The 26,220-nt window shown below is 47.3% G+C and overlaps 4 protein-coding genes across 14 annotated transcripts; 1 reads left to right on the top strand and 3 right to left on the bottom strand.

Annotated features, from left to right (window-relative positions):
- Positions 1-1,014: 1,014 nt before the first annotated feature.
- On the bottom strand, positions 1,015-8,511 carry adprhl1 (ADP-ribosylhydrolase like 1). Of its 2 annotated transcripts, XM_084667581.1 has the most exons (8): positions 7,527-8,511; positions 5,864-6,028; positions 5,628-5,753; positions 5,312-5,452; positions 5,007-5,134; positions 4,767-4,899; positions 4,498-4,663; positions 1,015-3,540 (listed from the first exon to the last, which is right to left on the bottom strand). In XM_084667581.1, the coding sequence occupies exons 1-8, from the start codon at positions 7,738-7,740 to the stop codon at positions 1,461-1,463; spliced, it is 3,153 nt and encodes a 1,050-aa protein (XP_084523707.1). In that variant the 5' UTR covers positions 7,741-8,511; the 3' UTR covers positions 1,015-1,460. The 2 variants fall into 2 exon arrangements, with proteins under 2 accessions (XP_084523707.1, XP_084523705.1); XM_084667579.1 differs by lacking the exon at positions 1,015-3,540 and having other exon boundaries at positions 3,950-4,663.
- Positions 8,512-8,626: 115 nt separating this feature from the next.
- On the bottom strand, positions 8,627-15,152 carry dcun1d2b (DCN1, defective in cullin neddylation 1, domain containing 2b). Of its 4 annotated transcripts, XR_014724722.1 has the most exons (8): positions 14,140-14,207; positions 13,145-13,361; positions 12,842-13,010; positions 12,588-12,718; positions 11,657-11,739; positions 11,344-11,440; positions 9,213-11,184; positions 8,627-8,944 (listed from the first exon to the last, which is right to left on the bottom strand). XR_014724722.1 is itself a non-coding variant. In XM_084667583.1 (7 exons), exons 2-7 carry the CDS (start codon positions 13,317-13,319, stop codon positions 11,105-11,107), a joined length of 735 nt encoding a protein of 244 aa, XP_084523709.1. In that variant the 5' UTR covers positions 13,320-13,361; positions 15,016-15,152; the 3' UTR covers positions 8,627-11,104. The 4 variants fall into 4 exon arrangements, 3 of the variants coding, with proteins under 3 accessions (XP_084523709.1, XP_084523708.1, XP_084523710.1); XM_084667583.1 differs by lacking the exon at positions 14,140-14,207 and adding an exon at positions 15,016-15,152 and having other exon boundaries at positions 8,627-11,184; XM_084667582.1 differs by having other exon boundaries at positions 8,627-11,184.
- slc9d1 (solute carrier family 9 member D1) lies at positions 13,834-22,451 on the top strand. Of its 7 annotated transcripts, none has more exons than XM_084667576.1 (16): positions 13,834-13,911; positions 15,399-15,451; positions 15,631-15,769; positions 16,427-16,756; positions 16,926-17,093; positions 17,654-17,833; positions 18,000-18,200; positions 18,411-18,539; positions 18,890-18,982; positions 19,305-19,497; positions 19,623-19,740; positions 19,858-20,053; positions 20,189-20,339; positions 20,514-20,593; positions 20,831-20,980; positions 21,407-22,451. In XM_084667576.1, exons 4-16 carry the CDS (start codon positions 16,502-16,504, stop codon positions 21,518-21,520), a joined length of 2,028 nt encoding a protein of 675 aa, XP_084523702.1. In that variant the 5' UTR covers positions 13,834-13,911; positions 15,399-15,451; positions 15,631-15,769; positions 16,427-16,501; the 3' UTR covers positions 21,521-22,451. The 7 variants fall into 7 exon arrangements, with proteins under 7 accessions (XP_084523702.1, XP_084523703.1, XP_084523700.1 ...); XM_084667577.1 differs by lacking the exon at positions 13,834-13,911 and adding an exon at positions 15,122-15,260 and having other exon boundaries at positions 16,483-16,756; XM_084667574.1 differs by lacking the exon at positions 13,834-13,911 and adding an exon at positions 15,122-15,260 and having other exon boundaries at positions 16,430-16,756.
- A 709-nt stretch (positions 22,452-23,160) lies between these two features.
- LOC146260981 (potassium-transporting ATPase subunit beta-like) lies at positions 23,161-25,800 on the bottom strand. The gene is made up of 7 exons (XM_084668352.1): positions 25,689-25,800; positions 24,728-24,856; positions 24,378-24,491; positions 23,986-24,191; positions 23,708-23,770; positions 23,521-23,613; positions 23,161-23,319 (listed from the first exon to the last, which is right to left on the bottom strand). The coding sequence occupies exons 1-7, from the start codon at positions 25,798-25,800 to the stop codon at positions 23,161-23,163; spliced, it is 876 nt and encodes a 291-aa protein (XP_084524478.1).
- Between the last annotated feature and the right edge of the window lie 420 nt (positions 25,801-26,220).

Here is a 26,220-nt window from a genome sequence, read left to right as displayed (position 1 = left end):
TTTTCCTAAACCAACCACCCTGGAGGTGTTTCACCTGACGTCATTAGCCACACCCAGCCAATCAGTGAGTGGTACGCTTTTCCATGGAGCCTCTTTTCCCCTTGAAACACACGTGCAGTCAAAACTTGTGACTGCTTTTCCATACAACTCAAGGGTCCAAAAACGAACACGTTGTTATATTTTCGAAACTCCCATCCAGCCTGTACATGGGTAACCGAATTAATAAAAGGATTGGCTTGGGTTGTCCCCATCCTATCATCTTTACCATCATAGTGGTCTCGTTTGAAGGGGTTAGGGTATCTTATGGCGTCCTCTTTGGCAGCTGCATACCAATGTTCCAGACTGAGGGATAAATCCTCTTGTTGTAGCTGATCCTTGCAGGCTCTGGGCGGGGCTGTAGATGTAGGGGATTAGGTTCCAACCAATTAATCCGGTCTGCAATGTCTTTAAACCTTGACACCAATTCACTGTGTGTGCGTGTTAAATTGAATCAACATACTCTACCATCACCTCGGAGCATTTTTTGTTGTTGTTGCTTGTGGTGAACCATGCTGTAATCTGGGGTGTAGATAGTATGTTGTCACATATTGCTTCATAAACACCAAAGAACATTTCCCATCATGTAGGACAACTGACATTGTCTTAAGAAAGTTCTGGAGAAGCTCTTAGGGTGAAGAGCTTCTTAACGAATCTGGGAAACCCGGCCATTATTAGGTGCATGGACATAAACTACAAAATAGTCAACAAATTGTCACATATTTGATCAATGTTAACACTGTAAAACATAATCTACCCAAAAGTAAAAGTTTTGCACATAATTTCTCCTAATAGTATTTGATTTGAAGGAATTTATTGAGGTCGTAAGATGTTTACTCTTTTAGGTATGAATGTCCATGAATGAATTTTGCTTCTGATATTGGTCTAATGGAATTGACACATGAAAATGAAAAAGTGTAATAGGCATGGTAGCCGTTTGGGATGACAAACAAGCACACCGCAGAGCATGGAGGCTGATATATTTAATCTGAGATGTGGATGATATGATAGGCTTGTTTGACCTAGTTAGACATTGTTTGACATTATGATGCAAATACAGTCAAGTCCCACTACTTCTACACTTCTTTTACTTGAGGTAGCAACTTTCACAGTGAACTACTTCAAAGCTTTGTTTGAGCAAGGGCACACACACAACGCACATACGCAAGTTTATTTTGTTACACCCAGCCCCCCCCAGGTTGCAAAGTATGTGCACACTGTAACAATGAGAGCAGAACTGCAAACAGAATGCCCTTCTCATCATATTATGGTGTGATCTTGACATCCATCCACCCATTGGTTGTTTGCAGGTTACATGATATCTGCAGCATGACCTTGAATGTATGCTCAGTTTCGCTGACGGGGAGAGGAAGACAAGAGGCTTTTATCTTTCACTGAGTAAGTAGTGTTTAAGAGGCCCAGAACTAGAAGGTGAAAGTATCAGTGAAGCGGATGATCTTGGGCTTGTAGGTTTGTTTCACAGAGGGGTCGCCGTAGTTCATAGTCCGGTACTTTGGCCTCACGTTTTGTTTCTCTCTATCTTTCTTGAGATTAATCTGGTTGTCTGCTTCTGTGGTGTCCATCAAATTGGTGAGAGGAGATCTGCCTTCCCACAATGCCTCACTGCTGTCCTCAGTTCCTTTAGGGCTATGTTGAGGGATGATGTCATCTGAATGCTCATGTGTCACACTTTTATCCTTTCCCTCTCTTTCCTCATGTTTCGTCTCAGTGCCCTGTCTGTACATTAACCTGGGGAGCACTTCTTCCTGTTTGGCATCTGGACAGTGAGAAAGCAGAGGTTGTGACTCCTGATGGTATTCTCTGGCAGGCTCTGATGTCAAAAGACTTGCGCTGGGACCAGACCGGGGCAACTCAAAGGGCGTAGCTGAAGCAGGTGCTCCAGGGGTCGTGGATTCAGTAGTTAGAGGTTGGAGACATGGGGAGTCGTGGCTTGCATCCAGTTCTCTTGGCTCTGCTCCATGGACTCGTGGGATGCAGTACCTGGGCATGCCTTTCTGGGTGGACCAGGTTTGGAGTGGATCTGGCTGTCTGCAAGGCCAGTCTGGCTCCGAGGGGACCTTGGCTTGCACTCCTCTGTGTCCTCTGCTGGAGGTAGCCACAGCAGCAGGTCTGCTGCTTACGTCCACCAATGATCCAAGAGGGACTATGTCAGGAGCCTCACGGCTGCAAGAGAGCCTTCCTCCCTTGGGTGATACAGTAAGCCTTCCCAGGGTCCTGGGTCTTGATTGTCCTGTGTATTGTTGTGTTGGTTGATTCACACAGGCTAGGGCCCACACGGGGGCACAGGGGAGGAAGGTGACCACGTAGCCAATTGACGACATCTCTGTCTGGGCTAGGACTGTCTGTCGCTCTGGGGGTGACCACTCCTCCACAGCTGCAGAGCAGAGTAGCTCGGTTTTGCCATATTGAACCCTCTGACCCAAATCGTTTTTTTCTGAAGCTTGAACTTCACTGTCTTCATGCAAACTTTGAACCCTCCCTTCTGAATTCTGAACACTCTGAACTTTCAACATGGTCTCTGAACCCTGCACCGTAATTTGCTCATCAGCAGACTCAACATTTACTCTGTGATTGGTATTCATAATTGTTGATTCACTATTATAATCAATAGTTAACTGTGAGATGTCATCTATTTTTCCGTTGGAAGGACAGATTTCTTTCTGCTCCTTTGGGACTCTATCGATCAACTTGATCATTGGACTTTGGTCCTTGGCAGTGTGACCTGTCCCCTCAGGAACTACTTCCTGACTACCCATCATCTCCTTCATATTACCAGATACTTTAATCTTGCCAGGCGGGCTCTGGGTCAAACCAATGGAATCACTTCTTCGATGCACTGTCGCCATGGTTTCAAACTTCTCCATCAGCGAGGATAAGAGGGGTCCCTTTCTTATCTTACTGGGCTTTATCGGAAGCTCCTGGGTTGGTCCTCCGCATTGTCTCTGCTCCGCTGCAGCAAACTTTGCCACTATATCCTGCACTCTGCCCCCTCTCCTCAATCCCCGCCCAGCCCGGGCCCTGCAGTTCTCCCCTTTGCCTCTGGGAGCTTCTCCATCCTGGCTCTGACTTCCACAGGATCCTCCTCCTGCTACCCGGAGGAACAGTGCCCCCACCTCCCGTCGGTGGGTGAGGGGAGGTTTGGGGGTGGCCCTCTGGAATTTGGCCTGGAGGAGCTGAAAAGAAGTGAGGCGCCGTGAAACGTCGCCCCCTACTGGTGACGCTCCATGTCTACTCTGGGATGCCTCGGCCCTCAGCCCAGGTCTCTTAGTGGTTCCTGGGGCCCTGCTAGGCAAACTGTGGGCCAGCCTCGGGCTCTCACAGGTCCGAGGGGTGACCCTGTTGGGTAGATCTTGGATCAGGTACTGAAGTAGGCTCTCCAGAACCCCTCTGACCTCAGGGCGAGACGTCCTATCCAAGACCAGCCTCCTCAGTGCAGGGACGTCCACGCTCGCTCTGCTGGCTTTGAGGTCTGTTCTCTGAGCACTGTGGAGGAACACAACGTTCTAGAAGGTTCGAAGCAACAGCGAGTTTGGGCACTTGACTTTGACACTTTTGCTACATTGCTTGCAAATACTTTGTTAACTTCCATAACAACACACTGCTTATTAATTACCTGCAAAATAAAATGTAAAAGAGCTGTGGCCTACGATTACAGTGGATGCATGTGGGGTCGCAAGGGGGAAAAAGTAGAGAGGGTGCAAATCAATTAAAGGGGAATGTGCTAGTGGAAATGCTTTGACAGAGTCTTTTTAGTAAGGGTGGGGCAGTAGGGCAGGAAAGAGAATAGGGGGTTGCCAGGTTGGTCATAATCAGGTTATGAAGGTACTATCTGAAAGGTCTAATGCACTGTCAAGGCTGTTGCAAAGACAGACAAGGACTGCAGTAGTGCTAGGTTGTTAGATCCACTTTAATCTTAGAACATTTACAACAAACCCGATGGGTCAAGGTAAATCCACAAAACAAAATCAAGCATACATTTAACAGTATATCTGTAAGCTTTTAATGCTTACCCATCTCAGTGAACCACAGCTCTAAAATGTTTTTGGCGCCATCTAGTGTTTACACTGCAACATCTCGTGTGTGTGATCTCAAATTAGAATACCATGCAAGTTCTTCAGGAACGATTCTATTGTACATTGCTAATGTAACAAAATACATCTAGCCTTTCAGAAGGTATACACTTCACATTAATAAAACTGTTAATCTAGAGAGGGGTAGGTCAGACAGAGGCATCCTGAGGTAGAGGTTACCCTTGACTTTAAATCCAGAATTAGCACTATGAACAGCAGTAAAGTTCCCCTCAGAGAAAGCGTAAGGACAAGGAAGAGGGGGAGGGCAGGGCAGGGCAGGGCAGGATAGAGGCAGGGCAGGATAGAGGCAGGGCAGAGTAGGATCAAGGCTGGGAAGGGCAGGGACGGAAGAGAGCCAGGGCGGGGTTACTTCTCTATGATCTTCTCAGCAGAGGCTGCTCTGTGCAGCTCAGCACCCAGGTCTTCCAGACGCTGCCGTCGATCCAGGTCCTGGAGCAGCCCGGCAGGGACCTGGCTCAGGCCGTAGAGAAGACCATACAAGCAGCCGGCTATCAGGCCTGTGGCCCCGCTCTCCCCTGTAACAACATGGCCTGGGTCAGGAGGCACTGACAAAGCTAGCATAGCCTAGTTGCGTACACATATGTAGACAAACAGACAGGACAATACATCCATTCTGACCTCCGTGAAACATGGCCCGCCGGCACAGCTCGTTCCAGTCGGAGCCCGATGCCAGGAGGGCATCATAGGCAATCATGGGGGCGTCATGCCCCCTCCGCCCCGCACGGCCCTCTGAGCTCCAGCGCTTGTACAGCTGCATGGAGAGGTGTGAAGGGTAACTCGTCAGCCACATCCAGTAGCCACAAACTGCACCCACACTGGTGGTCATTCTTTCAATCATTAGTCTGGAGAGAGAGTGACCTTGTCTGTCTCCTCGGCGTCATAGCGGTCCGGGAACAGAGGTTTGTTCTGTCCCTCCTCCTCGATGCCTCTCTCCTCCAGGTAGAACTGCCACTTGGCCTCAAAGTAGAACCACTTCTCCTGGTACTCTGCAGTGGAACACGCCAGCAGAACCCATTTTCTACCACCAGAGACACACGATGTGTTCTCTTTCGAACACGGACACTAACATTTTACTCTCGCCCTTTTTGAGTGCGAAATATTCCCACACCTCTATTAGTCTCTTCACCTCTCACCACAGACATACACACACACACACACCTGACCTGCCATGTGCCGTATGGTCTTCCTGCAGAACTCCTCGGCTTTGGGGATGACCTTCATGAGGTCACGACCCCAACTGACCACAGGTTTACCCTGCAGAGCGTACGAGGCAAACAGGGCCGTGGTCAGGGACCCCAGGAAACCTGGACACAGACATGTTACAGCATCAACAGCAAAGCCACTTGAAAAGATGTGAACAGAACCATGCATGTGGGCCGAGTGATTTTTGAGAGGACATTCATCGAGTAACTTTGAGGCTGTGGGGGTTTCATTTCCATAACTCTCCTGAAGTTCAGGCCTGGTGTGAGTTTCCAGTACCTGTGGGGTGGTTGTGGGTCATCCTGCCAGTCTCTATGCTGACCTCCACAAGGTTGTCCAGTCTCTGCGGCTGCCAGTACCTCATACCCACACACATGGCCTTGGTGGCAGCCCCAAATCCCGAGCCTGTGGGTGAAAACAGCTTCAAGGTGAATGACCGACACGCGCGCCCACGCTTGGGACAACGACCTCTAAATGGAAGTGATCCATCAAAACGGTGCATGTTGAACTCTGACCTTTCTCGTTGAAGGGCGTGTGCCAGGCGAGCAGGAAGTTGTGGGGTTTGAGGTGAACACAGCCTTCCACAGTGCCGGGGTCGGGAGGGCGACCCTGGAGAGACACCATGGCCTCCACATAGACACGAACTAGCTCCCTGTACAGGTCCTCCAGACACCAGTAGTCTGGAAACACACACACACACAGTCTGGCAGGGTGTTTGGCATGTTTAGCATGCCAGGCAGATGAGGGTCGTCGGTGTTGTGGTTCTAAATTTAGCCTCAGCCTGCTGGCTGCTAGATTAGGACTAGGGCAGGTGCTTAATGCTGGGGATGTTGGGATTGTTTCCACACATTAGAGGGGCTCCTGGGATCCACCAGTGGAGCCCCCACAAACCCTGAATAGCTGTGTGTGTGTGTGTGTGTGTGTGTGTGTGTGTGTGTGTGTGTGTGTGTGTGAGTGTGTGTGTGTGTGTGTGTGTGTGTGTGTGTGTGTGTGTGTAAGAGGAGTAACACCTTTGACATAGCATCAGAGGGCTTTAGAGAGAGCATGGGCTTTCAGAAGGGTCTCCCAGGCCATGGGTGTGAATCCCACAGTTGTAGAGGGAGGCTGGGAATCAGGGGCTGAGGAAGGGGGAGAGGTTATCCACCAATCTTCTTACTTTGTTTTCCAAACCAAAGAGATGAAAGCTTTCTCACTGCACTGTTTAGCAGGCCTGTTTTACGTTGTGTTTAAAACACAGCTCCGACAACGGTTTAGTGCTAAACTGTAAAAGGACTTTGTACTGTGCTTAGCTCTCATTGCTCAATGCGGAACATGAAAATCTGTATTTGTTAAGGGGGCTTTTTTGGAACATGATGAATCTCGGTTCTCCCACTCTACTGTGACAGGTTTGTGTGATGGCCAGTGAGGTAGCGCAGACCTCTCCACACTCAGATTCAGAAGGGACACATTAGATTAATCTTTGTGTGTCTATGTGGTCATTTGTATTTCCTTTCAGTGATTCATGGAGGGGGTTTTGGTGGTAGCCCACTGTGTTGGAATGTGTCTAAGCAGAGGTCTAATCCCAAAGACTGTCATCCCTGCATCACGGGAGCGCTGCCGGCTTTGAATTGGAATCCCGAGTCTAATCCAGCAGTGGGCTCATCGGGGCTATTGTTCTGAGCGAAAAGGAGAAGAGGGGCTCATGTTTTCCGGACATTCTATTTCGGACTCTTCCAACCTGGCAACTCCTCTTCCCAAATCCTGCGGAGACATTCCCGTCTGTAATACAGACCGAGACGGGAAGCGTTGCGGCGTTGACATTCATATTTGTGGCTGCGCTTGTTTGGCAATCTGCGCCGGTTGATGAGCCATTTATGACTGAAAGGGGATTGCGGTGTCATCGAGCTCTGTCGTAAAGAAATATTGTCCCTTAGCGATTAGCAGTTTAGAAGACTACTATTCTGGTCTCTGTAAACTCAGAGAGATGGAAGTCCAGACAGACAGGTGTGGACTGTAGTGTGTGATGAGTGATGATTTTATTTTGTTAACATTCAAAGAGGCAACAAAACATGAAAATAAACAATATGTGTTTAACATGTTGGGACTATGCATGTGAACAATGAAGCCACACATTTGGTCTTACTATAAGCAAAAATAAATGACACAACTTCACCATTCCACCACCAAAGACGTCCTCACCTGTGACAAGTGCCTCAGCAGTGGTCATATGCATCAGGGCTCCGTCGCTAAGGGGCCAGTTATCGGGGTCCAGTTTTAAGGCCCCCAGTCCGCCCAGTGTCTCCAGCTCCGCCTGGATCTGGCGCCCTGACGTGCAGAACTCCCAGCGGCCCTTGCGGTAACCTAGGGCATCACCGACGGCCCCCAGCACCATACCAGCCTGAAACTTCTCCATCAGGATCCTTGACAGTCTTTCCAAAAAGTCGGGTACAACAGGCCAGTCTCCCGAAAAATACTTTTTCCAACACAAAACCTTCTAAATCTCCCACTAGCTGAATATGCTTCACAAATCCAGTACAAGTTCAACCCTCGTCAAAACATCAACTCAACCTCCACTGCCCTCCATCCACCTTCAACAAATCTACTTATGGATCTTCAAATTCATTAAGCTTCTACTGGTGGTTCCCAAGTCCAATACAATGTTGACTTCCACGCAAGGTTCTCTGCGGTCTAGCTGCTCCCAGACTCTCTGATAGTGTGTGTGTGTGTGTGTGTGTGTGTGTGCATTGTTGGTAGTCCCTAGTCCTGGTGTTGGATGAGGAGGTGCCTCTGACATGTCTCATCAACAGTAGCTCTCTCTCTCTCTCTCTCCCCACCCCTCGCTCTCATAGTCTCTCGGCCTTATTGCCAGTCAGTCACTCAGTGCACGCACACACACACATCTTTATCTGCAGCACTTGACTGCGATCAGGTGTCTCCTAAAAAGGCAATCCCCATGGCTCCATGGGTGAAGAGGAGGGCTGGGCCTGGTGTGTGTTTGGCAGGAGGGGATGCTGGTGGGCTGGAGGCTGTCAGCTGGTCAGGCACCAGTGTTGACACCCTTCCTGCCCCACAGGAGACAGACAAGAATGATGCATTACCCAGCTCCGCCTCCGGCCCATCCCGACCTAGAAATGTGCCCCCCTCCCCATGTCACCGCACACTCCCTTGGTCCCTCTGCATGAAACTTCTGTCATCCTCAACCCTCACCCCCCCCCCTCGCCCCATCAACACCAGACCTACACTCTTTCATCCTTTCTCGTTCTTCATCCACACAGTTAGAAAAATTGACTCAAAGCCTGTTCACTTTGTTAAAAACAACATGCTTTATTGACAAGCTTCCTTTGCCAAAATAAAACAAAGTAATGTACGGTATGTCTCCGCAACAGCATTCAGACAAAATGCTTTCAATAGTCTTTGTTTTACAGTGGAAGTAATACTGTTTTGATGAGCTGAGTATGACCAATACACAGGGCAACTCATAGCGTACCACATGAAGAACATCAAATAGAGAAAAACTATCATCTCTACTAACCCAGAGCCAAAGATGTTCTTCTGTCAATGAACATGAAGTATGGCTGACCAGAAAGCAAACGGTGACATGTCGTCATGGCTTCAGGCTGTGGTAAAACATAAGTGTCGACAGCGCGTCAACAGGAGATTGGTGAACAGAGTCTTGTCAGAGGACAGAGTAGGTGAAACTCAAGCCGGCTTTAAACATTTGAGTTCGGTGACAAACCCAAATGTTTCCCTCGCCCTGAGGCTCACCATTGTACCATGTCATCAAAACAAGACATGTTTTCATATTTTCAAAACAGAAGTCACAACCTTCAACCTAGAGCTACACCTCCACACCATAAAAAAGCAAATGAAACCAAATATGCCTACTTTTGTTTATCAATGACCCTGTTCAACTCAGTCTGCTCTCAGCAGGGTTTAGCATGACACCTGCTCTGCTAAGACAGTTCAGCGGCGGGTCTGCGTCATCTCCAACAGATCAAGTCCTCAGTGATCAGGACACAGCCAGCTCCAACTAGTAATCAGAACATAGTATCTCTGGTTAGAAGCGACACATCTGAGAGCCAAGTCAACACCGACACGACGTGTATCCGACAACAAAGATGAGACTTGTTGTTGAAACACTGATGTTACGTCTATCATTTGAACACTGACACAGAAAACTGAGTAGGAGACGACTACTCTTACCTGAGTTCTGCGGTAACACGTTAGCGACACAGTAATCAACTCATTCTGTTTTCATTGAGGTGTTCAAAGGTGCGTGTTGTCTATTTAAGAGGACTATACAGACATGGTTTCTCAGTCTTCACCAGTCACATGCCCACAACGTTTACACTCAAATAGTACGCCATGACTTAGCAAAAAGAAAAACCAACCGTTAAAAAAATGTGGTCTAAATCTGCAGTAACTGATAGTGAACATTTAAATCAAACATCATGAAGGGTGCAACTAGAAACTGTAGTCTTCTTGTAAACAGAATAAACTCAACTTGGATTGCTGTGCATTGTTAAAAAGAAGTAAAAAGTGTCAATCAGTGCAGTTGGTAGTTGGCAAGAATAAAACAAATCACCTGGATATGGTTCAAACACCAGTCAAGGAGACTGTCTCTCCTATAAACAGTGAACACCCAAAAACAAAACTAGAATCAACCAGCGCAGAAAGTCGCTATAAAACTGAGGATCTCATAATGTGTGTCAAATACCCACCTCTTCTCATCCATGGTTATAAATGTATTTTTTCTGATATTGTATTGATATCTGATATTACTCTAAAGCTCTATATTTATACATAGTACTATGGGTACAGTATCTTACAACTGTAACAATAGTGTTTATCTGCTGGTGCTGAGCTCAAAAAACATGCTGCTCTATTCCGATTCTGAATCTGAAAAAAGTGAGTCTGAACTTGTCCTCTGAAGCTCAATGATTGGATCATCTGAGCCGACCCCTCATTCAAACGTTACAACACAGAACTGAATGGGGACTTGAGAGTGAAATGAAAGCAGTTGCTAGCACTGTACACACGCGATGGGTCGATGGATGGCGACCACACTGCTGCTCTCCTGTGATTGGGTGAGAGCATCACAGGCGGGCACACGCACACGCTGCCACTCCATGAAAACAACGGATCCGCTTGCTTCGTTTGTTTTCCTTTCACGCTGCTCAATGATCAGCTACACACAAACAAAAACATGCAGATTCTAACGTCCTATGTCATTCAGCACTATCGACCAGAGAGCTACGCGTGTCCCACTGGGAGCGCGAGCCCCGGTCTTTGCGTCTGCGGAACCACCGCCTGCTTTCAGTCTGCCTGTGCCGGGAATCTCCTGATCTGACGTAGGGGGCGGGTGGGGGGATGGGGAGCTCAGGGAGGAAGCAGGGAGGAGGCAGAGGCACGGTGCTGCTTTTCAAGCTGGATGATTGAACTGTTCGTAGGGGACTCCGGGAGATCCATCCACCCATCCTGTTGAAGCAGAGCACACCCCCTCCGCTTCCTTTGGTCGTCAGGCGACGGCGACGAAAAGAAAGAATGTATATATCAAATAAAAAAAGGACTTCTTCTCGGCTGTTGTTTCCCCTCCTCCTCTTCCCCAGTTGGCGGTTGGAATCGCTCCCCGGCCCCGCACCCTCACCCCATTGGGTGCACAGTCCCTCAACATCAGGACGGTCTGATTAGTCTCTTTTTGGCTCGTGTGTGTATAAAAATCCTCTCAAGTCAAAAATTGAGTTGCAAAAAGCCCCCTACTGAGAGCTAGGCGGAGCCTATATGGTTTTACGCTTGCCCCCTGCCACGATTGGTCGGGCGAACTCCACAAAGTCATCTATAAGAACAGGCCACGCCCCTGATTGGAGGGAGGAAAAAAAAAACATTTTAGCTGCATCTTCAGACGATTGTGGGATTTTGGTGGGTTTCATTTAGATCACTGTGTAGGCCCCATGCCAGGGCTGGGTGATGGGTACATCTACCCTGAGTTTACTCAGAGCATTGAAGAGCGGCTCACCTTCCTCGTCGTAGTTTGACATGTCATCTGCGATCATGTTGCCAAAGTCCAGGAGAAGGTTCCACGTGTCTTTGGGGATTGACCTCTTGTGATGCTCCTGAATATGAAGGAAAACAGGAGTCAGATGATGACTACACAAGAGAGAGCTCATCTAAAACAGGAACAGTGTTCCTATGCAGGGTTGACAATTACTTACATGATTTGTAACTCATTGTGGTTTTTCAAGAATTGTGGTTTTTCAAATATGAACATGCTGTTGATACGTGAGTATACGTGTCTTCTTTTTGACTTGGGTCCAACCACAGCAACTTACCAGTAAAAACCTGTTCCAGAGGTCTAAGAACTTAAAGCGTCCCGTCAGAACCAGGTTCCAGTAGGCTACAGCCATTTCTAAATCTAACCAAAGAATAGAGAGTGAGGTAGAGAAAAGAGGAGGTGGTCAGAAAAAGATAGAGATGGCCCAATCAAACATGCAGCAGATTATAGATTTTAGGTACACAATAATATCAAGTTTTGAGTTTTCATATTTGTGTTTTCATAGCTGGCTGTTGCTGAAAAGTATTGTGTGCATACAACAGCGAGGCAAAGACAGGCTTGGTTTCAAATCCACGACAAAGGCCCTCTGTGTCACTGAAACAGAGAGGGTCACCCAGACTGGACAAATGACATGCTGGTTGTCATGCCAACACAATATACAAACGACTTGGTATCCCCTCCTCCCAAGGGAATACCCCGGTCTCTGGTCTTCTGGAGTTTACATAACCACACATACTGTTCGAAGGAAAACTGTTTTTTTAACAACCGTACTTTCTAATATGGGTATTTGTTTAGTTTTTGTGGTAACTTTTGCTCACAGGAGCTGCGGTTTTGTGGTAGACATAAATTTTGTGGCCCAGAAATACAAGTCAAAACCACTAGCTGGCAACCAGTGTTTTCTTGGAGGAATTTCAGCACTCAGGTCAGAAAAACCACACTGGGTTGAAACTCCTTACACTTCACAAGGAAGACAAATCAAAATCAAATCAAATCAGGACAGGCCTAGTTCTGGCAAATTCTAGAGACTACCTCAGGATTATAATTTGTTGAAGTCATTCTCACAACTACCATTCCATAAATGCTGAGTAGACACATACAGATTCCAATTCCAAGAATGTACTTTCTAACCCTGGGACCAGAACGGTGCATCAGCCACCAGCTGTCTGTGCCTCCTTCTGTCTTCTGTCTCTCGAGTTTACCAGGCTTACCTAAGCCCTTCTGGCCAGGATTCTTGGCAAAGTTGAACGTGAACTGGTAGAAGTCTTTGAACTTCCCCGTGTCTTTCAGCTCCTGCTCTAGTCTGGGGAGGAGTGTCTTAAGTTTCTCTGGACTGTCACACCTGGGGGAGAGATGAAGGGTGTGTGAGGAGAGGCGAGGCAACGCACACACACACACACACACCTTTTTCTACTGACATAATGCCAAATCATTTGTCAGTGGAGAGGTGACATTTTTAACTCACCCCAACTCCGCCATACCATCCAGAAACTCTTTCCGGCTGAACTCGCACTGCGTGGCGGCCCGGAACTTCCACGCCACCACCAGAACACTCATGCTTGCCGGGTCCAGTGTGAGGTCATCGCAGAACAGTTGGATCCCATCGATGCCAATTTTATTCTCATCTTGAGGGTCTGCAGAGAGGCAAGTATGAGAGATAGACACACACACTGAATGCCAAATCACACAAGTTATTTTAAACCTCCTGATTTGGGCCAATGGACCTCATAAAAATAAAAGACCCATCAGTACATGGCAACATCCTTGCCTTTGTAGCGGTTGTACAGCTGTTCCAGCTTCTTGCGGTCTACTGAGGTTTTCATGGATTCTTTGTAGTAGAGGTCAGGGTTTTGAAAGTAGTTGTCTGTTGCCACCTCTAGTTTCCAGTCATTCTGCGTCAGGCAGTACACCGCAGTTCTCTCCCCTGCCTGAGTGAAGGACATGAACTGGCGAACCTTGTCCTTCTGCGATGACTTCAGTTTATGCTGCAAGACAAACACAAGTGCCCAGAATTAATGAACATCATCTTGTGCAAGAGTGTGAATGCACACACTTCTAGCCCTGACTTTCCAAATAGTACTTTTCAAGGATTAGACATTTCAGGTGCTAATTCGACTTAAATCTGTTTTACTGGAAAGTAAGTGCACGTAAATAATTCAGATTTACACAAGATAGTGTTGTGTTGACAGTGACCTGTCAACTGTCAAAACTAAAAGAGGAAAGATTCACAAGCCCTGGAACATCTGACTGGATACTTCAGTTATGCTATGCATCAGGGAACACATTACTGCATGCTACAAAGGTAAACAAACGTTTGATCACAATCACCCACGGCCGTCCGCCCCTGTCAAATCTCAAGAGTGCCTATATATGCGCGATGGCTATCGTGAGAATTGCATCGTCTTGCAGAGTCAGACCTGACCCGCCCGATAGAACTCCACTAGCAACAACGCTCTGACTGGGCAGTCCCTCGCGTAACCATCTCCGGTCCACCACTCAGCCCCAACGCATAGGCGACATACCAAAAAGGGAAAGGTACGTGCCGCGGGTGTCCGTTCTCAAAATACCAACAACTGACCTTCCATTTCCCCCATAAATTGCTACAGAGCACGACACACTAGCAATGCGACACATAACGCAAAGGACACCCCTGCTCCCCGATACGACAGGTTTTCATGCGCAACTCGAACACGTTTCTATATTTATCACGCGTTGCAGGGGATTTAGTAATACGTTTGGGCTTATCATTTTGATGTTACCTACCATTTTATCACCCGCTGTTTTGGTCAACTAGATATCCAATGCCCCTGTACGCCTGCGCAGGAGCTTGCAAGGCACTGCGCTACTGTACAGAGACAGGTAGCTTTGGGAATTGTAGTTCTCTACGTTATAAGCGATTGGGGCCTCTCTAGGTTGACAAAGTTATCAAAAGTTGGCTAACGTTTTCATTTTTTTCTTTCGAATAATGCACAAAACATTATCCACTATGGATTATCTTACATTTAAAGTAAATCAAACTTACTTACAGCTAGAGTTAGGCCTGTGTGGCAATGTGAGCTTGCAAGCTAGTTGGCCAGTCTTTGGACTTTTGAATAAGTCAAGAAATGCTAATTAGAGATGTCTGAAAGCTACAATAAATAAATTCCACTTGCTGTCAAACTCAGGTAAAGAGTAGACAAGATTAGCGAGAAAGTAACAAACTTAAAAACTACATATCCCAGATTTCAAAGCAGATATAAAGACATTGTTTCGGAAGTAAAGTAAATTACTCTATTTATACATTTTATAGGGGAACTACAAACCATAGTAATTTGACATTAGACTTGAACATTTCATTTCGAATTGCAGAGATTTTCGCGTGTGGTTTATTTGTTGTGGCGCCTTCCAAAACCTTCCAAAGTTGTAGAAGTTCGCAGAACTAAGTTCTCTACCCGTCTGCCATGCTAACGCAGCTAGCTAGCAGCAGCTGGCTAGTGGCTTCCCAGCGTAAGCTCTTTTGACAGCCTCTAGATTCTTTCGATTACGTTACAAGCTAGGCTAATAATGTCGGCTAAGTTACACGATTTGGTGTGCACAACGACAGTTTCACATTTCTCAAAGTGACAAGTATAAGAATTAAACGATAACGAACATACATACCTGACAGACGTGGTTAAGCTTAGCTAGCTAGCTAAAAAGTAGTCGACCACAGCAAAGGGTCTTACAACTGGAAAAACATGAAGTTTGTTGCCCAGTGAATGCCTGCCTCAAGGTCCAGGCAGCGTAGCGCTGGCTGGAGCTGGCTATGTGGCATTGGGGAGGGGTGGGCATCACAAGAGGACGATTGTTGTTGATCATTTACTGTGGAGTTTAGTAGGATACTGAGAAGACGACGTATTACTCGAGTAGGTATACATACGCACATTTATTTTGACAAGACATTTTAGAGAAGCCTACCGAATGACAAATCGACATTTGAAGTTTATTGTTATGCTGGATTTCATTGACGGTGAATGAATGATGTGTAGCCTTTTGCCGTGTAGGTCACGTAATACATAGCGCTAGGCATCCGATAACGCATCATTTTCTTGATCTGGTAAGAAATAAGTGTGTTTGAGTGAAAGAAACATTAAGTATAATAATGAAGTTAGGTTGCTGTCTATATAAGTTCTCATTCACTGGTGAACTTTTACATTTGTAATGTTATTTATTATGCCTAAAAAGGTGTTTACACCTTTCTTATCTGTGTTTACCTGTTTCTCAACACCTTCTCAGTGGAGTCCTAAACAGTGAACATTCACTACAGAGAAGGGATTGACAGCAGTAGTGGCAGAGTTGTGCTGGCAGGAGCAAAGAAGAAGGATCTGGAAGTAGCATGAACAGCATCAATCCTCAGTGACTCATGAATACACAGGTATGGTCCCACTAATTGAATAATTACACATCCAAGGATAAGGACACATCCAACTTCCCTATCACCTTCCTGGATTTTAACAAACCTTTTCCAATTTCCTTTGAGATGCTTTGACCGATGGATTGGCATTACAGGATGAATCTTATTGAGGCCCGATTTTCTTTTCAATATAATTGTACTTTATTTAAATACGATCACGTTTATTATCAAATGCACGTTGATATCGTTAGTGGCAATGACATGCTTGATTCCAGCACTTTGCTGTGCGATTCCATGCTTTTTTAACAGTTTGTTTACGGATGACTCATCATCCTGTATGCTCTCAGTGGCCATGTGACAGCTGTTAATGGAGTGAGGTATGCTCGGGGGGAGGGGGGGGGATGGGGCCACAGAATGCAGGTGTGCCTCGGCAGATAATGTACCTGAGCAAGGTGTTGTTTGAGCAGTTCAGGTATTGGCCCCGCCTACAGAGGCAACCTGATTCTTTGAACTGTGTCATTTTACAAAGCCATTAGAATGACTTTCTTGACTGCACTCTCTGTCTCTCTCTTTCTCTCTCTCTCTCTCTGCATGTCCCTGCTTATCTCTCCTTGTTTCTCTTGATGTAGTTATTTCGTTCCCACACTGAACTTACCCTGAAAACCTGTTTTTAATCAGCAGGGTTTTCGTCTCTTCGTTCCTCTCTCTCCACCGCACCTCTCATCTCTCCCCAGGTGAGTCATTAGAAGTTGGATGCAGGTTGCGTATGCACTGTTGTGCCTTGGCCTGGTGGGGGCTCTGCAGAGAGACCAGGTGGCCCAGCATGCCATCAAGTTGCATCGGGGCCGGGGGGCGGCGGCCACACATGGGCGGAGCTGGGTGACGGACAACTGCAAGCGGCTGGCTGGGCTCATACGGCACAAGAACGCCGTGGTCAGGAAGCTGGGGGTGGCGGCCGATGCTGTGGGGCGAGACCGAGCCCTCTCCGAGCCTGAGAGACTCTTCCAGGTGACTCGCCGTCATCCTTGTCTCCTAGTCTTTACACTAACAACCTTCTGTTGGTCCAACACGTTACACCAGTACCTTGTTGTGCCCCACAGATCCATTGATAGTCTGAGCTTCTTTTCCTTCTCCCAAAATGGCAGACCCCTCATCCTGGTGCTTTCCCCCTATGCAGGTCCACACTCTGGAGATATTCCAGAAGGAGCTGAATGAGAGCGAGCGCTCGGTCTTCCAGGCGGTGGTTGGCCTACAGAGGGCGCTACAGGGGGACTACAGGGACGTGGTTAACATGAAGGAGAGCAGCCGCCAGAGGCTGGAGGCCCTCAGGGAGGCAGCCATTAAGGTGAGGTCAGAGGGAGCACGACAGGGGCCGCCATCCTGAGTACCGAGGGAGTAGGAACTTTACCTCTGGCATTGTCCTTATGTTAGTTTGGTGTTACAGTGACTGTCTTTGGCAGTGTAGACTGACTGACTTGTCAATAATAAAGCTCATTTGACCTCTATCCAGCCCATACATGTCTATTCCTGATTGAATAATAGAGGGCTCTAAAGCTTGAGTTTGACCAGATGACTGGTTGACAGAGGTGGAGAGTTTTGTTGCCATGGTAACAGTCTGAGAGGGGAAAAGGCCCTGGCCACTGCTGGAGAGGTTTCACTTCTCTTATCTCTGATTGGATGAGGCAGAGAATGGGTTGCGTGGGGACAGCATGATTCTGTCTAATACACTCCTAATACACTCCACATTTGTCACAGCCACATGACACTGGATGGCCTTCCTATTTTTCAGTTTCTTGGTTGTTTGAATAAAACATGTTAAATGTTGTATATTTGAGTGCAATTTTAAACATAAGCATAGTGTGCAACTGTGTGTGTTCGTTTGTGAAATGTGTGTGTGTTTGTTAGGAAGAGCAGGAATACTTGGAGCTGGTAGCTGCAGAGAAGCACCAACAGGAGGCGCTGAAGAGCGCCCTTTCCCAGAACAAGACCCTGTCCATGCTGGATGAGATCCTGGAAGACGTGAGGAGGGCAGCTGACCGTCTGGAGGAGGAGATAGAGGAGCATGCCTTTGACTACAACAAACAGGTCACATCGCTGACTTGTATCCTCTGTGGATTGTTTAAAATGCCTCAAAAAAGAAAAGAAAAGAACAATCGGTCGTATGTGTCAAGTGTTTCTTTATCCAAATAGATTAGGAAACACCTCTGCTTTGTGTTGTCGCTGATTGGCTGTTCACCCTGTTGCCGTGCAGATGAAGGGAGTGAACGTGGAGGCGGTACTGAGGGTGGAGGACGACGACGAGGATGGAGGGAAGAGAAAGAACGTGTCCCGGAGGAGGGAGGTGGAGGATGACCTTGGACTGAGCATGCTCATTGACTCCCAGAACAACCAGTATGTCCTGACCAAGCCCAGGGACTCAACCATGCCTCGCGCCGACCACCACTTCATCAGGGTCAGCCTGACCCCTGACCCTTACTCTTATAGGCCAGAATGGAAGTGTAATGGAGCTTAAACTGAACCAAAGGGTGCTTCCCCCCAAAATGTGGAGCATCACAGACACGACACGGTCACCGACCCACTGCTTCATTGAGTGTTCTAAACTGTCGAGAGGGAGATCGTTTGACTGCTTTTGCCTGACCTGGCTCTGTGTGCTGCTGCTCAGGATCTGGTGTCGGTGGTGATGCTGTCTCTGCCGTGCGGTTGGCTGTGCACCCTGATGGGCCTGCCCCCTATGTTCGGATACATCGTCTGTGGGATCCTTCTGGGCCCCTCCGGCCTCAACAGCATCAAGGTGTGTGTGTGTGTGTGTGTGTGTGTGGGGGGGGGGGGGGTCAGATGGCTGAGCGGTTAGGGAATCGGGCTATTAATCAGAAGGTTGCCGGTTTGATTCCCCGCCGTGCAAAATGACATTGTGTCCTTGGGCAAGGCACTTCACCCTACTTGCCTTGAGGGGAATGTCCCTGTACTTACTGTGTCGCTCTGGATAAGAGCGTCTGCTAAATGACTCAATGTAAATGTGTGCACGTCAGTCTGTTGTGCGTACCTTGGACTGAAACAACGACAGGTCTGTGCCTCTTTGTACGTAATGTATGCATAGGGTGTTGTCAGCGTGGATTTGATGTTAGCGTGCTGTGTGTGCAGTCCATGGTGCAGGTGGAGACGCTGGGAGAGCTGGGTGTGTTCTTCAACCTCTTCGTGGTGGGTCTGGAGTTCTCCCCTGAGCGCCTACGCAAGGTACCTCACGTTCTATCGTGTCGTAGACCGTCTGTCATGTGTCCCCTATCATGTACCATCTACTATGTTCGTGTACCATCGATCATGAATCCCACCACTGGTGCTAGACTCACATGGCCTGCTGCTGCCTTACTCCTGAATCTTAACCTTTGACCTGGTGCATATCTCTCTCTTTCTTTCTGTTTGTTCCCTCCCCTCTTTGAAAATCTGCCCTAAGCGAATGAGCAGAGAATTAAGTTGACTCACTCACTTTCTGATCTGGAACATAAAGGCAAAAGTATCTAGCCTTGCTTTGCGTAATATGTGATGTGTGTGTGTGAAGGTGTGGAAGACCTCGGTGCAGGGCTCCTGCAGCCTGAGTCTGCTGATGGTGGGGGCCGGGTTGCTATGGGGACAGGTTCTGCGTATTCGGCCCACCCAGACAGTCTTCATCTCCAGCTGCCTGTCCCTCTCCAGCACGCCCTTGGTTTCTCGCTTCCTGGCTGGGGGGGGTCGCCCAAGCGCAGAGAAGGAGGGTGTGTACGCTTGTGTCAGAACATTTCAGACGTTTGTTTCAATGTTAGCTCAATGTTGCTCAATTGGGTATGATGCTGTTTCACTGCCTAATGCACAATGTGTGTGTGTGTGTGTGTGTGGTTAGGAGACCTGGACCACAGCAGTGTTCTCCTGGGGATGTTGGTAATGCAAGACGTTCAGCTGGGCCTCTTCATCGCTGTCATGCCCACCCTCATCCAGGCTCAGAGTGGAGACTTGGGCAGGTGAGTGAGGCTTACACACACACACACACACACACACACACACACATAGACCTAAACAACAAAAATCCATGGATGGTTGAAGTGTCACGAGTGTTCCGTGTGGTGTGTGTGTGGCAGTGTTCTGGTGGGGGGCCTGCATGTGGTGCTGCTGCTGGGCCAGGTACTGACCTCCCTGGCTGCAGTGCTGCTGCTCTGCGGCCTGCTCAGGGCCTTCCTGGTCGGGCCCTACTACAAGAAGCTGCACGCTGAGAGCAAGGGCAGCAAGGAGATCCTGGTCTTGGGAACCACAGCCTTCATCTTTGTCATGCTCACGGTAATGCCAGCTCCTCTCCACCAGATGGGGCTCTCCGCTCTCGGGTCTCCCTCACTCGCCCTTGGTTCTTCTTCTCCCTCTGGCAGCGACTTTGTCGGTTTTAACCCCCGTCTTGTCTGCGTGACCGTCCCCTAGGTGACCGAGTTCCTGGACGTCTCCATGGAGCTGGGCTGCTTCCTGGCCGGAGCGCTGCTCTCCTCCCAGGGTCACATGGTCACCTCCGAGGTCCTAGGCTGCATCGAGCCAATCAGAGACTTCCTGGCCATCATCTTCTTCGCCTCTATTGGTCAGGAGGCTTCCCCTATGTACCTTGTGTCCCTGGGCTCTTTATGGCTTCAGTTTTGTTTAGGCTCTGTATTTTCCGAGTTAAAGATGTGCTCTAGTGTGATTGGATGGGGGAAAGTCAGTTCACCACGATGGGTCTTCACTTGCTGAGTGTGTGTTCTGTCGTCTGCTGCAGGGTTCCACGTGTTCCCTACCTTTGTGCTGTATGAGCTCACCATCCTCGTGGTGCTCACTCTCTCACTGGTCGTCATGAAGGTAATGCACCTGAGACTCTCCCACTCTCACTCACTCACTTCGTCATCTGACTCACTCACTTTCTCATCTGACTCACTCATTCATTCACTTTCTCATCTGACTCACTCACTCATTCACTTTCTCATCTGACTCACTCATTCATTCACTTTCTCATCTGACTCACTCACTGGTCAAGAGGAAGGTGGAGTCAGACCCCCTCTCACACTAGCCTATCCCATCTCCCCTCCTCTCCTGTAGTTTCTGATGGCAGTGCTAGTCCTGTCAGCCATCTTGCCACGGGGCTCCAGACACATCCGCTGGATCGTGTCGGCCGGCCTGGCGCAGGTCAGCGAGTTCTCCTTCGTGCTTGGCAGCCGCGCCCGGAGGGCGGGCATCATCTCCAGAGAGGTCAGTGACGGGGGAAGTCAGTCGTTGGCTTGGTAGCTTTAGTTGTCGTTTGTCAGGTTTAACATGTGAACGTGAATCAATATTGAAGAGGGCTTGTTCCTTTAATGTCTTTTTATGCTTCCCCTTCTCTCTACCACTCGCTCTCTCTCTTTCTCTGTCTCTCTGTCTCTCCCTCTAACTCTCTCTCTGTCTCACTCACTCACTCACTCTCACTCTCTACCTCCCTCTCTCTCTCTCTCTCTCTCTCTCTCTCTCTCTCTCTCTCTCTCTCTCTCTCTCTCTCTCTCTATCTATCTATCTATCTATCTATCTATCTATCTATCTATCTATCTCTATCTCTACCCCTCTCTCTCTCTCCCTCTCCGTCTCCCTCTCTCTCCCTCCCTCCCTCTCTCTCTCTCTCTCTCTCTCTCTCTCTCTCCCCAGGTGTACCTGCTGGTCCTCAGTGTCACCACTCTCAGTCTCCTCCTGGCCCCGGTGCTTTGGAGAGCCGCCACGCACAAGTGGGTGCCCCGCCCGGACCGCAAGGCGCCCATCTGACCCTGTTCAGCAGGCAGTGCTCTCTGTTGGCTCCAGTCCAAGCCCTGCTAGCTTGTCCAAATCACTCATTCCAATGGGAGATAGACTGTGTCTATCTTTTCAGCTCGAGATGAGCTCTTTTTTTGATAAGGGTGGTTTTTGTTTTGTGTCATCATGTTGATGGTGCATAGATTTAGGGTCAAAGCAATATGTTAGGTCTAAGAAGTCTGCTTGTGTTGGGTGAGTCTGTATAGCCTGGACCAAATTTGAGATATAAATGCTGAATCGTGGAGATAAGTTCAGAATTGTATGACTCTAGAATTCTGCCCGTTCAAATGTATTCCATAATGACTACAGCTACTGAACACCGAACGTATTTGTGTCCCACATCCTCCCAAAAGGATATAAAGGAATACTCGTCTTTCCATTCCACTGTAACTTTCTATCTGCTGTATTTGAATGTCAAGCTGTAGAGACGTGTGGCAGAATATTACAGGCATAACACTGACCCACACATACTTTCAGGGCTTTGCATACTATGCGTTTATTGCACTCCTATGACAATTAATGCTGTATACTGTTTGTTTCATTATTTTGTTTGTCTTAATATTGTTTATCTGTATCATTCCAGTGACTGTTGAGCATTGACAGCACTATATATTACCAGGTCAAATTCCTGCATTGCAATATATGTCTACATCTCCATTGTTGTCTATTAAGTACTCGGTAGACTGACTGCATTTATTGATGTTTATATTTATGTATCTATCTAACAGTCTATAGATTAATGTAAGTGGTGGGGCACCAAGCACAAAGAGGTTTTTGTCATTTTCCTCTTCTTTTCTTGATATATTTTTTATTATACTATAATATGCATCCAATCATACCATGATGTATGACATGTTTTGGGAAATATGTGCATATTTATAAATAAAGATAGGGTTATTCTGAAGGTGTATTTTGTATTTCCCTCTTGTAGTCTGGAAGTGTTGGAGGTGCATAGATGTCTGTTCTTCTACAGTAGAGGGTGGTGTTGTGTCACGAGAGGGAGAGGGAGAGAGGGAAGGGAGAGGGAGAGAGAGGGAGTTCTGTGTCCAACTCTGTGTGTGTGTACATGCTTGTGTGCGTACTCATCTATTGTGGGTGTAAGCTGATCACCAGCACAGACCCTGCAGTCAGCAGGAATATAAACAAACTCATCATCATTATCATCCTATTAGTATGTCAATCCCAGGGGACAGAGAAGCACACACAGTTCTTCATTCAGGAAACGTCCCGAAATGTTGCATATTTCTGTACTTCAGTGAACCAAGGCAACTTTTGGATTTGTACATAATGTCTGTATTTTTACATTCTCCTCCTACTTTGTATACAATTTCATAATGAAACAATTTTTTTTTAAATTGTTAAAACTGTTAAAATCATAGCTTAAAAAGCATTCAGTATTACAGTATATATACTACCCAGTTTAACACAGATTTTAATTGATGTGCATTACTTTTGTACAAGTTCAAGTCATGCTTACATTACGAAGTTACAGTACCCCTCATAGTGTTTCTCATTAATGTTTTGGTAGAAGGGTTGCCAGGTTAGAAAAACCTGCCTTTTCCTTGTTTTATTCTTTACATATGGTTGAGTAACACACATTTTCTAGTGTTGTCTTATCTTTCAGCCGTGAGGTAGAAGACCACCTTGCCTTCGTTGGGGTCGTGGATATTCTGGTAGGCGATGTTGTGGGCCTCCACCCGGCATTGGAGCTTGGCCGTCATGTGACCCACCAGAGTGAAGCGGACCGCAACCAGAGGGTTGATGTAGGTGGGCTGGGGGTGGGAGTGGAAGGGGAGAGGATGGAGGGAACAGGAAAATAGGTGAGGTTTCTTCATGTTCACAATCACAATGTATATATTGTATGGATTAGAAATACAGCTTATAGATATAGCGATCCTGCGCCTTCTGGGGACTTATTTCTGTGTCTGAGACCACGATTTATCCATGAAAAGAGACCACAGCCCTGAGTTTACCTGGGCCAGTTTGCCATAGTAGGGGAAGTAGGACAGGTCTAGGGTTCCATTGGTGGGGAAGTACTCAATGTTGTTCACGTTTTCCTGTCCGCTCTAGTGGAATACACACACACACACACACACTGAGAGGGACACCCAGAATTGTTAGGTTAACTGTAGCCGTAGCAGACATTAAGCTCTTACTCACCAGCACAGTGCAGTTCACATGCGGGGGCATGCCTGTCCCATTGTTTGGGAGAAAGTTAATGACCTAGGGGAAATACCAAATATTTCCATTCACAATCTCTACAGTCATCATTTTGGAATCATTTTATGTGATTCGTGTGAATACTCCAGGAACCATTAATATACTGTGGGGAGGAGGGGCTGTAAAAGGGGAGGTCCGACTGTAACATAGTATAATTAATGTTCTGTATATATTAATGTGTTGCAAACATTTTTTACAGTCTTGTTTTGTGAACGCACCCTGTTCATCTTAATAATGACGCATGGCTTTGAGGTCTTGTAGCCGAATGAGGTGTCATTCAGGCCGGAGCACGGTCCCAGCATGCTCTGGGTGAAGGGACATGACCACTTGGTGTGATTTGGCGCCAGGAAATGGTCCTGTATGAAGTATTGGTCTTTGGTGCAGTTGTTGTGGTTTGTGTGCATCTGTATATCATCGTTGTAGGCTGTGAGAGACAGAGAGAAAAAGAGCGACAGAGAGGAGAAAGGGGGATAGTGGAAACAAGATTGAAGTAAATTAAATTGAACAAAGATAAAGGGGGTAAGACACAATGGTATTTTATCAGGGTATCCCTCATACAAAACCATTACAACACTTAAACACAAAACATTGTGATTAACTCAATACTTACGGTGCAGGAAGTGTTTGAGGCAGTTGGACTTCTTTGTCCAGGAAGATTTGTCTGACATATTGTAGGTGATCTCCACGTCATCCTCTCCATACGAATCTGGCCACACCATCACCCCTACACAGAGAGAGAGAGAGAGAGAGAGAGAGAGAGAGAGAGAGAGAGAGAGAGAGAGAGAGAGAGAGAGAGAGAGAGAGAGAGAGAGAGAGAGAGACATCAGTGTGAGGGTAGGGGTGAAGCCAGTGGTCTATAATGACAAACCTGTACAATCCCATTTTGTAAGAGTGGTTAAAGTGGTTAAATCTTTGGAGATCCTGTTGTTGTGTTATGCATCTGGTCTGTGGATGGCCCACCTGGTGATATGAGTCGGTCTTGGTAGTCCGGGGTATAGGGGCTCAGAGTGTACAACAGTACCCAGATGGCCAGACAGAACAGGCTGGTCATCACCACGTAGAAGGCCACATAGTACAGACTAATGTAGACTATAGAAGAGAAGGAGAGGGATGGAGTTACCAAAATACAGAGCCATTATACTTTTTAAAAATCCTGATCCTCGTGTGGGCCAACAGATGATTTCTTTTTCAACAAGTTCTGTACTTGAAAATGTTGGTTATTGTGGCCTGCCTCACAATCTGTCCTTTAGTTGTGTATGTTTCATTCTGTAACCATGTAGAAGATAGTGGCAACCATGTGCCATCTGTGCTAGGTTCATATCCGAGAGTCCAGTGGCTTCCTTGTGGTTCTGCTGGGGTTCCAGTCATGGTTACACAGACGTCTGTATTTACGATGGCAGGGCCAAGGTGCCCTCTCTGGGTTTGAGCAGGGGCTAATCTGACCATGAGATCAGTCAGAGGACGCTAGCTGACCAGACTCTCTCCTCCCTCAGAAACTACCACTGTTATCTCTCCACCACCCTCCGCCAACCCCAGTAATCTAATGTCCACACACTCAAACACGTTGGCACACCGTGATATCAGAAGGACAGGACAATGTCAGGCCTGATTGTCGACCTGTGTCTCTACAGTGTGTGTGTGAGAGAGAGAGCTTACAGTGAAGATTTAGGGGAGATCATAAGTCTGTGGGTGACAACTCCAATTGCGCAGCCATTTATAACTGAGCATAAGGTTCTGAAACATTACTCAACACACTAGCTCATGTTTAAACGCTGTTTATCTCAGATCTTGGAAAACCTGTAGTTGGATAGGTATTTGTTAATACCTGTTTGGACAGTCAAAGATGAGATGGTTTGTGAATATTTTGACAATAAATTGCATACTTACACAATCTAAACATCTGCATACAAACTCTACCTACCCCATTTCACTGGTGTCCGGCCCATAAATGTCCCATTTTCAGAGTTCCAGACAAAGTGGCCAAAGTCTTCACAGCGCTGGCCGCAAGTCCTCTTCTCCTTCAGGGTGGCCATGTTGACGACCGGAGTGATGTGGGCAGAAGCAGCGACCAAAACACTGTGGTTTCCTAACCTGACGACAGTTCTACGTGAGGAGCATAGGAGGTTTCTCCAGCGTGTGTCCTTCGCTTCTCCTCCGCTGGACGTCTGAGGTGTTTTAGGTCCCTAAACTCTCCCACTATTCTACGGTCCTCAAGGTTCCGTCGTCTTGGTCCTCTCGCTCCTTCTCCTGTGCTCTTACAACAAGACATCCGTGATTTGGGACTGCTCATTTATAGCTGTTGATAAGGGTGTACAGGTGTGAGTTACACGTCATGGCCTGAGGGACATGTAGAGAGTGTCACCTTGAATAAGTCCCAAGATGGATGCAGTTTAGAACTCAAATGACCCCTATGAACACCCAATGAAAGGTCGAAAGGATCATAAACCACGTCT

Source organism: Hypomesus nipponensis, chromosome 12, assembly GCF_054491055.1.
Source record: "Hypomesus nipponensis isolate SF chromosome 12, ASM5449105v1, whole genome shotgun sequence".
Taxonomy (NCBI): Eukaryota; Metazoa; Chordata; class Actinopteri; order Osmeriformes; family Osmeridae; genus Hypomesus; species Hypomesus nipponensis.
The sequence above is the reverse complement of the archived record's forward strand: the minus strand, read 5'-3'. Positions and strand labels throughout refer to the sequence as shown.

Excerpts from the sequence above, each read along its gene's own strand:
- dcun1d2b (XM_084667582.1), bottom strand. Across the intron at positions 13,011-13,144 it reads GCTGTACAACCGCTACAAAG|ACCCTCAAGATGAGAATAAA; the intron begins GCAAGGATGTTG and ends GCCTCTCTGCAG. Across the intron at positions 11,441-11,656 it reads TCTGGAACAGGTTTTTACTG|GAGCATCACAAGAGGTCAAT; the intron begins GTAAGTTGCTGT and ends CTTCATATTCAG.
- adprhl1 (XM_084667581.1), bottom strand. The coding sequence starts at position 7,740 with ATGGAGAAGTTTCAGGCTGGTATGGTGCTGGGGGCCGTCGGTGATGCC. Across the intron at positions 5,453-5,627 it reads GACCCACAACCACCCCACAG|GTTTCCTGGGGTCCCTGACC; the intron begins GTACTGGAAACT and ends GTCTGTGTCCAG. Across the intron at positions 4,664-4,766 it reads GCGGGCCATGTTTCACGGAG|GGGAGAGCGGGGCCACAGGC; the intron begins GTCAGAATGGAT and ends ATGTTGTTACAG.
- slc9d1 (XM_084667576.1), top strand. The coding sequence starts at position 16,502 with ATGCAGGTTGCGTATGCACTGTTGTGCCTTGGCCTGGTGGGGGCTCTG. Across the intron at positions 18,201-18,410 it reads CCGACCACCACTTCATCAGG|GATCTGGTGTCGGTGGTGAT; the intron begins GTCAGCCTGACC and ends GCTGCTGCTCAG. Across the intron at positions 19,741-19,857 it reads CAGAGTGGAGACTTGGGCAG|TGTTCTGGTGGGGGGCCTGC; the intron begins GTGAGTGAGGCT and ends TGTGTGTGGCAG.
- LOC146260981 (XM_084668352.1), bottom strand. The coding sequence starts at position 25,800 with ATGGCCACCCTGAAGGAGAAGAGGACTTGCGGCCAGCGCTGTGAAGAC. Across the intron at positions 24,492-24,727 it reads AGACCGACTCATATCACCAG|GGGTGATGGTGTGGCCAGAT; the intron begins GTGGGCCATCCA and ends CTCTCTGTGTAG. Across the intron at positions 23,771-23,985 it reads TCATTATTAAGATGAACAGG|GTCATTAACTTTCTCCCAAA; the intron begins GTGCGTTCACAA and ends TATTTCCCCTAG.